Raw genomic sequence first — 9,732 nt, forward strand, 5'->3', positions numbered from 1 at the left:
AAATTAGAGTATGAACATTTTAAGAAAATTTAGCTGTCATAGTAGTTTCATAGTTAGAAAGAAGAGTGTATCACCAAAGATGAAGATCGAAAAGATGGCTTCAATAATCCCTTGCAACCAGCAAAAGTCCTTTGTAAAAGCTGCAGAGCTATTGTCAAATGGGCATGTGATAGCTGTGCCCACAGATACTATTTATGGTTTAGCATGCAGCGCCAACTGTCCTGAGGCAATTAAGAAGTTATATGCCATTAAAGGTAGAGATGCAGTAAAACCAGTAGCTATATGTGTAACACACATCACAGATATAAGAAAATGGGGTCAAGCTTCACACTTAAGTGACAATTTACTTTGTAGTTTACTCCCTGGACCAGTCACAGTAGTTTTGGAAAAAACTCTACACCTAGATAATCCATACCTAAACCCACACACAACAAAAATTGGTATACGTATACCAAACCATGAATTCATAAATAATGTGACAAAAATGTTTGACAAGCCATTAGCATTAACAAGTGCTAATTTCAGTAATGAGCCTTCTACGCTCTGTATAAAGGAGTTTGAGCATTTATATGGATATTTGGGTGCTGTTTTTGATGGTGGTATTCTTAGTCAAGGTTTAGATCAAAATAGGACGGGTTCTACAGTTATAGACTTGTCAATGGAGGGTACCTATAAAATCATAAGAAAGGGGATTTCCTATGAGAAGATTATTAAGATAGTTGAAACTAATGGTTTAACCAGTATTGTTGATTGAACTTTTACAAAAATGTGTAATAAATTATAGTAAGTTATTAAAAATCAAATAATTTTATTTAAAACCATTTACACTACTTTGTATATTATAGGAACAGGACTAGCCTAAAAGATTTGTCAGGCATACAAATACAGCAGCAAAGCTTGGACTTTGAGTAATAGTTGATTGAGCAAGTATAGGGCTCATCTGTGTGCCTATCATTTGAATAACAAGATATCTAATGACAAATCACTGCACAACCAGAAATACTGTTGTCTTTCATTGTGTTAGGATGAAAGAAAGTGCCACCATTGTTTGACATTTGTCCATTTCTCTTCATTGACCCACTAATATTATATGGAAAACCTCTTTGCCTCTAATTGGGCAATATTTTACATTCTAGGAATATCAAATTTTTAACATGCTGCCCTATTGTCCACCTGAGGTATGGGAGCCACCCTCCTGTAATTATGCAAGCATCAAATAATTATTATGCAAAATAAGCCTGTGCTATGTAAGATGTCACAATTTAATTGCTGTTCTGTCAATATGCTTAGTGTATACAGTTTGTTTCATGTAGGATGGTGCAGGTGACAGTTTGTTTTAATCTTGAAAGTTTGCCGCAATTCACAATTATAGTATGATGATCTTCAAGTCATACAGGCGACTGTCACCATACTCATGCTATCTGAAAAACACTTTAGAGCATAGATATATTAGGTATTCTGTACAGACTCGTAAATCTATGCTTTAGGGTATGCACTATAAGTACAAATCTACAAAATGGAACATTCCCTTAGTGAAATATAAAATCTCATTTTGAAATATAAAAGTGAAAGACAACTTTATGTTTTACAAAACTTTATTTTTTATACATATTTGTATTTGTAGTACAATCACCTAAAACTGAATGATAAATAGTTGAGATCTGAAATGATAAATATTGCATACTATTTACATCAATTCATCTATATTGATTACCTTTTCTTGTACCACAACACTTTTAACATGAATTTTTTATAAAAATTTAATATCATTTTGCTATTTATTTATTTACATGCTAAAATTAACAAAGTTAAAGGCAATTAAGTAGATCTAAATTCTAAAGCCTGTCATATAGACACACTCAGAGGTTTTCTATTATCGGGCAGAGTAGCCGCTAAACTCTGCCATCTAGCTGGAGGCCATACAATGCAAACAGCTTTGGCATTCACTAAACCCAATGAAACGGGTCCAAATGTGTTGCTATCTAGAGTATGGCCTGTATGATCGCCTTCAACCCAACAGTGGCCTTCAGGGATCTTGACATACTGATTTTGGTAGCCGAGCGTGTTCACGACATCGCCTGCTAAAGCTATGACTCTCTTAATAATCTTTTGGTTTGGATCTTTCGGTGACACTAATGATATTATTTCACCTCTTCTCACTTCGTAATCGCTTACCGCCCAGCGCGATAGGAACACGTAGTCTGTGTTTCTCGACTCGGGGTTTAACACTGGCTGCATAGAAATCCCTTCCACCCTCGCAACATATCCCACTGTGTCCAGAAAGGTTATTCCGACAGGTACTCCGAAGAGGACAGATTTGAAAAAGCTTTTTAACCACATTAATAAGCCGGCGTGTGATTTTGACTAGCATAAATTAACAACATAGTCGTTTTATGAAAGGATTTTGTAGATCATTTCCATTAAATTTATATTTTTTTAGATTTCTGTAGATGTTTTTTTTAATTCAATTGATTTTCAGTTCAGCCAAAGGTGAATGACCTTGAGTCTTGACCAGTGGTGACAGCCACAAACGTCAAATGAAACTAACTGAATGTCAATTCTTATAAACCACAGAGTTCAACTTCACAACACAGATTAGTAATCGTTCGTTTGTCATTCTGTTATTGGAGTATTAGATTCTTTGGTTGTGTATTATTTATCATATGACTCAAACCAATTACAAAAGGACCTGACTCGCTACATGATCTGCCCTCAATGATCTAACGCTTAATAAAATCTGTTTCTGTAGAATCGATATTTTATTGCTGCAATCGTTTTCGTCGTGTAAAAAGCTTCCTAAAAATTTCGGTTCGTGTAGTTGAATTGCATAAAAAACGGTCAACAACTTGTAGTTCAATAAAAGATTAAGTTATATTTCGTTTATCGTTTAACTTAATTATATCAAATTTGTAATAAAAACAAAAACTAAAAAGAATTGATTCTTCAGCTGGAACAGCAAATCATCAAACAATAAATAAATAGTTCTATACCACATCGATCAAGTAATCGAATCGAATAAGCGAATCTGTGTAAGAATTACATGAATATCTAAGGTGTATTGCGAAATTTATAGTTGTGTTTAGTGTAAGGATACATAATATATTTATTGGTGTTAAGTAATTTCGATGTGTGAGTTTACCTCGCCCCCTCAAGAAACGACAGACAATCTTGTTGCAAAATTTGGGTGCAATGCATCTCCATATCTAATTCGTCCAGGGGTCGAGGGATTGAAAAAACCGACTACGGCGAAGCCAAAAAGACGGGTAATGATTTTGGCAGTCTATTCGTATGTATGTATCTATATATGTTCCACCGTAGCGCTTAAACTACTGAACCGCAGGAGACGTATATAAATTTTATAAAAAAATTATATGAAGGATTTTAAACCTCGAAAATAATTAACCGAGATAATCACTATAAAGTTTAAAAACTGTAACCCGACTACTTAAAGAAGTGGTATAAAAGAGACGAAACAAGAACGGCTGGTCATGGGTGCAACCACGGCTCTAACATGAATATTTTAGTACCTATGCATTTCTCAATTTTTATCAGAATATATTTTTGATAAAAATTCTTTCTTTTCGACTTTTTTTGTTTCTTCTTGATACGACTCAGACCAATATTTTTTAAGACAAGATTACATATGAAATATTATGATTTTGATAAACGCGTATTTTATTATATTTTTAAACTACTATATTTATACTTCATAATCTATGGTTTTATAGAGAAACTTTTTTTGTACACTCAGCTTTATATTCTGTCACGTCACTAACGAATGAATGACCATAGACAAAATTTTGATTTCGGTCTCTATTACAAATAGGTACTCAAAAAAAGTGTTGATGCTTTCTGTAGTAAATCTTAACCACGATCATCCAAACAAATTTTAAGACAAATTATTTGTGTATACCAAGTTTAGTATCAATTAAAATTAAGTCAATAAACCAAAGTTTCTATTTTATGCGATTGGAAAATCATTTAGAAAGGGTCGACTACGGATGGAAGTGTTCCGTGGTCGAGAAAAACTTACAACCTGCATAATCAGCTGTCAGTGAGATAGATCATCTGTCCCTGTAAATATAAAAGCTAAAACAATCAAAACACTGTGCCGTTTCGCGTGTGTGAATAATGAAGTGAGCGATTCTTCGACGAAGATGTGAGTGTGACGCTGCGCTCGGCGGGCCCAGCACCGACACAGAAATGGGATAATAACCTATCAGCGAGCGAGTCGAGCGCCATGGCCGGAGCCCCCTGAGGTCGCACGGGGAGTTTCTCACACGAGCGGTCAGCAGGCGCGCCACCATGGCCGGCGACTTCCCCTTCCCGGGGAAGATGGTCAGCCCGCTCAAGTGCAACGAGAAGCCGTGGGACTTGTGGGTCAGCGAGCTCGGGCACCGCTCCCCGCGGCCTGACGACGACGGCGCTTTCACGGCGCCGGCGGCCGTGGACAAGGCGCCGGGCGCGCGGCGCAAGCAGCGGCGCTACCGGCGCGCCGGCGTCAGCCGCCTGCGGCCCGACAGCATGGCGCTGCACGGGCTGTTCCCGCAGCTCGACGCGCTGGACGCGGCCGTGTGCCACATGTGCGGCAGCGTGGTCAAGTGCAGCGCCGCGCTGCGCCACCTGCGCGAGCGGCACGACGGCGCCGAGCCGCTGCTGCCGCCGCCGCCGCCCACCGTCAAGCTCAAGGCGGCGCCGCGCAGCCGCCACAAGCGCGAGCCGCCGCCGCCGCCGCCGCCGCCCGCCGAGCCGCCGCCCGAGCCCGCGCCCGCGCCGCCGCCGCCGCCCGCGCGCGTCGTGCTGCCGCCGCCCGACCTCGCCTTCGTGGAGGAGGCGGCCGCGGCGCTCGGCGAGGTGCAGGTGAGCCTCGAGAGCGGCGAGCTGCCCGTCGTCAGCATACAGGACACCGAGGAGCTGCACCTCGGCGAGACTCTGACGGACGACATCTTCGCGATCATGAACTCGGAGGGGATCCAGAGCGCGGAGGACATCACGAACATAGCGGACTGGAAGAACATCATACAGGACATCGGCAACATGCAGGATATCAACTTCCCGCCCGCCGTGGACGCGGTGCAGCCGCAGGACCTGTACCCCGCGGTGGAGGCGTCGCTGGCCGGCTACGCCATCAGCGACGCCGACCTGCCCGCCCTGCACTTCGCGCCCGCCCCCTCCGCCTCCCCCCTTCTGCCGTCTGTGATAGATAATAGTTTACTCAACGTTCAAGCTTTAAAACCGGCGCCGGCGACGCCCTCGACGAAGGGTTCGTCGCGCAAGTCCAGCAAGACGAAGTTCAACCTCCGAGAGTACGACCCCAACAAGCACTGCGGGGTCGTGACCGCCGAGAACCCCAAGCCGTGCACGCGCTCGCTCACGTGCAAGGCGCACGCTCTGTCGCTGCGGCGCACGGTGGAGGGGCGCGTCAAGCCGTTCGACACGCTGCTCGCCGAGCACCGAGCGTCGCGCGACGCGCAGCAGGCGCCGGCGCCGGCGCCCCCGCCGCCTCCGCCGCCGCCGCCCGTGGCGCCCGCCGAGCGCGCGCCCAGCCCCGAGCCGGCGCGCAGCCCTGCGCCGCCGGACGCACCGGCGCCGGCCGACGTGTGCTGGTACGCGGCGGTGCCGCGCCCGCTGGCGTTGTGCACGTTCAACGCGGCGCACGCGGGCGGCGCGGTGACGCTGGGCAAGAAGTTCGCGACGGTCCGCAGCAACATCAAGTCGTCGTTGTCGCGCTCCAGCAAGGCGGCGGGCGCGGCCGGCTACTACGACCGCGGCCTGGCGATGGCCAAGACGTTGCACGCGAACAGCGCCAGTAAAACGAACAAGCCGGAAGTGCGGAAACTGATAGTGACGTGCAGTGCGGGCGACAAGCGCGTGGCGCACGCGCTGGGCGACCTGTTCGACGTGCGCCACGTCAACGGACACGTGGAGCGCAAGGCGCGGCTCAAGGGCAAGCGCGGGGACCTGCCCTTCGCGCTCGACCCGCTGCTGGCCGACGAGAAGTGTTGAGCGCGCCCGCGAGAGTGACGCTTCTTACGCATTCTGTGTCAAGTCGAATTTAATTTATTCCCAGCGAAGCGACACCTCTCAGTGGCCGGGCATCGGTGACCGAGTTGTGTTGCAAACATTAACTGTACGTTAAATGCCCCCACATCGAGTGTGCAGTAAGAAGCCTCGCTTGGACTATTGTATATTTATTTTTCTGTAAAGAATCGAATCGGACTCATTGTAAATGTTATAATCACGAATTTTGTCCCTGACGGAATATAAATGTTATGATAATGTTAAATCTCATTTTTTGTCGAGAAGCGAACTAATGTTTGTATTATTTTGTATATTATTTATAAGATTTTTTTATTGCCGACGCGCTACTGTCGGTCTGTCGTCAGATTAATAGATTATGCAGAATGGTTGTATTTTTTCGAATGACTTAACTCATTGTTACAGAAATGAATACTGAAAATGGCCTAGGATTAATGTTTAATGTGATGAAAATTTCCATGTAAAAATATAAATACTATTAAATAAGTGTATGAGTAATAGTAAATCGCCTCCTTTCGAAAATACCTCAATAACTAAAATGTTTTGTTTGAATTCTCTTCGCAGACTGGTTTGAATAATTATGATGTTCCCGCGTTGGTGAAAGCCATGGAACTCTTTGCACTGACTCATTTGTTACCAATTGTTAATAATTTTTTGATAAATTCATAATTATAATTAATATTCTATTAAGCCACATATTCATTAGCATACATTGTTGTGAACCAATGTTTTAGATGCAAAACATATGCACAATACTTTTGTAACTTTATTTCATGAACAGATACATTGTGATGTGTTCAGGACTAAATTTAGAGGAGGGTAACCAAGGTTAGACTACACAATGGCCTCCATCAGAGCGATATTGGTGTAAATATTTTTAATCCATACTGAATAAGATATAAAACTCCAAATAATGTTATTACCTGACAACAACATGATCATTTGATGTTATTCATGAAAATCGGCTCAGTAGATTTCTTACGCAGTTGCATATGGTTTAAAATAAGAAACTCATTTATTGAAATCTGTTGTTTTTTTTTCTTTTCAAATATTATAGACCTTGAATTTTCTCTAAATTCTGCCCTGAATTTACCTAAAGCAATTGCATCTGAAACATTGGTAGTAGTGAATGTGGGGCTTTATAAACGTAATTTTCATTTAGGCTCAATTGCCATACCCATTTTTGACAAGGCATCGACAGTCTTTATCAGTTTTACGGCCCCTTCACACTAGCTGTTGAACGTTGCGATTATATGACACGAATATAGGTACTATCCGCGAGACTTAATAGCGCTCGCGAATCTCATGGAAAGTAAATTTATAGGTAAATAAACAGATTTCTGTGCATAGAATTGTTAATTACTAGGCAATAGAAATAGGGTTTACCATTCCAAACTATGGAGGTAAGTCATCGCCGCCTAGCTCTAGAGTTGGAACTCTATGTAGACATACATTCCTTTTTATATACTGACATACATAACATGTCATCGAATGTAAGACAGTGTTGTTAGAAATACAGGTGGTTAATGTTACACTTAGGCCAGTGCCGGATTAAACGCGGGGTCTGTAGCAAATGTAATCAGGGGCCCTTTTAGTTTAAAAAAAATACTTATTTTGACGTCCTCTGTGGCGCAGTGGTATACGCGGTGGATTTACAAGACGGAGGTCCTGGGTTCGATCCCCGGCTGGGCCGATTGAGGTTTTCTTAAGTGGTCCAGGTCTGACTGGTGGGAGGCCTCGGCCGTGGCTAGTTACTGACAAAGACGTACCGCCAAGCGATTAAGCATTCCGGTATGATGTCGTGTAGAAACCGAAAGGGGTGTGGATTTCATCCTCCTCCTAACAAGTTAGTCCACTTCCATCTTAGATTGCATCATCACTTACTTGTAAAGAATAAAAAAAAACATTTCTTTTCTATCGCGTGTCCTGTCTTACTCAATTTCCCCTGAATCTTTTTTTGTAGTTACAAAAAAAAAGATTCAGAGAATCCCCCAACGCGGGGCTCCCTTTAGTCGCGAAGTCTGTAGCAAATGCCACCTACCGCCCTGTGCGTAATCCGGCGCTGACTTAGGCGACAGATATAAATACATATTTCTATTGCCTTACTATTAAATGTTTTATGAAATTGATGGACGAGAGTGCCACTTTCATTTCACTTGCTCAACTATATAATAACGTCTCTTTGACTATACAATGGTGTTTATGCCTTCTGTTATGTGTTTGGAATTGTTTGTATTATGTCCTTCATGTCTTCATTGATGATGTGGAGGAGCTATAACACTTGAAAAATGCGTCTGAGAATCTTTCTCAGATCTTTGCTTTGATGTGTCTTATTACCAAGGGTCATTTTTTTACTCTCAGTTATTTGTATGTGCTTTTTTTATAACAATGTTAATGACCTACAGAATTATTCAAAACACTATTAAAAATTTAGGAAAAAATTCAACTCTCCTGCTGCAGGCCATTTGAGTGCCCTAGCATGCGTTAGTCAGGGCTCCAGAGTGAGCAACCTCCTCACAATACGCGCCGTCTCAAGACCAAAAGGTCGGTTACAGAAGGCAGTTATTCTTTTGTTTCTTTGTTCAAAAAAGTTCCATTTGTATTCATTCAGTAGTTTCAGCGTGATGCCCAGTCAACAAAAAAACAAAAGGCAGGCACGGCAAGGCTTTCCTAGGCACGGTGCTTATAACGAATTTTTCAGTTTTTTTGTTTCTTTGTTGAAAAATTTTCAAGTGTTAAAGCTCTTCTACACCATCGACCAGATGTAGAGGATACCATCACTTATCCCCATGACGGCCTCTGTGGCGCAGTGGTATGCGCGGTGGATTTACTAGACGGAGGTCCTGGGTTCGACCCCCGGCTGGGCCGTTTAAGATTTTCTAAATCGGTCCAGGTCTGGCTGGTGAGCTAGGCCGTGGCTAGTTACCATCCTCACGGGAAAGACGTACCGCCATGCGATTTAGTGTTCCGGTACAATGTCGTGTAGAAACCGAAAGGGGTGTGGATGTTCATCCAACTCCTTACAAGTTAGCCGTTGCCATCTTAGTTGCATCATCACTTACCATCAGGTGAGATTGTAGTCAAGGGCTAACTTGTAAAGCATAAATTAAAAATAAAATCCCAACTCAGACGGCAGCCAGAGTGAGCAAACAATCGCCAAGTCTACCACGCCCATAAGTCTGTACAGTAATTGTAAAAAGCAAAGATTTTTTTGATTGTGTGTAGCAAATAGGCTTCTAAACAACTGAATCGATTTTAAAAATTCTTTCATCAATGAAAAGCTTCATTATTAGCGAGTAATATACGCTATATTATTCGCATATTCTCACGAGAATCGGAAAAAGCCGCGCTAGGTTTAGTATTATACAAAGACTTAATTTGTCGTCGCAGTGTTTACGCAGCACAAAATGTTCAATGGCTAGGGAAACGCCAGTGTGAAGGGACTGTTAGTATACCTACTTAAATTATGTAACCAGTATAACTTCGATAACTGAAAAATATCTACAAAATCAATGGAAAAAATAAATTTATCAAAATAGGTAAAGCATTTTTGTGATTTACATCCTTTCATCAATCATTTGTTTGGCTTTCTTAGATAACCATCTGAATCTTGATCACAAACGTCAAATGAAGATCTTGACCTTATCATCATCATTCAACCCATATTCGGCTCGCTGCTGAGCTCGAGTATCC

At 42.7% G+C, this 9,732-nt stretch overlaps 3 protein-coding genes across 3 annotated transcripts; 2 read left to right on the forward strand and 1 right to left on the reverse strand.

Moving 5' to 3' along the window:
- The first annotated feature begins 10 nt into the window (after positions 1 to 10).
- On the forward strand, positions 11 to 806 carry LOC112045929 (threonylcarbamoyl-AMP synthase). The gene has a single exon (XM_024082326.2). It carries the CDS (start codon positions 11 to 13, stop codon positions 752 to 754), a length of 744 nt encoding a protein of 247 aa, XP_023938094.2. The 3' UTR covers positions 755 to 806.
- A 771-nt stretch (positions 807 to 1,577) lies between these two features.
- On the reverse strand, positions 1,578 to 2,544 carry LOC112045930 (mitochondrial inner membrane protease subunit 2). Its single transcript, XM_024082327.2, has one exon. It carries the CDS (start codon positions 2,338 to 2,340, stop codon positions 1,846 to 1,848), a length of 495 nt encoding a protein of 164 aa, XP_023938095.1. The 5' UTR covers positions 2,341 to 2,544; the 3' UTR covers positions 1,578 to 1,845.
- Positions 2,545 to 3,789: 1,245 nt separating this feature from the next.
- Positions 3,790 to 9,583, forward strand: LOC112045899 (splicing factor, arginine/serine-rich 19-like). The gene has a single exon (XM_052883091.1). It carries the CDS (start codon positions 4,306 to 4,308, stop codon positions 6,004 to 6,006), a length of 1,701 nt encoding a protein of 566 aa, XP_052739051.1. The 5' UTR covers positions 3,790 to 4,305; the 3' UTR covers positions 6,007 to 9,583.
- Positions 9,584 to 9,732: the final 149 nt, after the last annotated feature.

Source organism: Bicyclus anynana, chromosome 8 (genome assembly GCF_947172395.1).
Source record: "Bicyclus anynana chromosome 8, ilBicAnyn1.1, whole genome shotgun sequence".
Lineage (NCBI taxonomy): Eukaryota > Metazoa > Arthropoda > Insecta > Lepidoptera > Nymphalidae > Bicyclus > Bicyclus anynana.

Coding starts and splice junctions, on each gene's coding strand:
- LOC112045929 (XM_024082326.2), top strand. CDS start 11: ATGAACATTTTAAGAAAATTTAGCTGTCATAGTAGTTTCATAGTTAGA.
- LOC112045930 (XM_024082327.2), bottom strand. CDS start 2,340: ATGTGGTTAAAAAGCTTTTTCAAATCTGTCCTCTTCGGAGTACCTGTC.
- LOC112045899 (XM_052883091.1), top strand. CDS start 4,306: ATGGCCGGCGACTTCCCCTTCCCGGGGAAGATGGTCAGCCCGCTCAAG.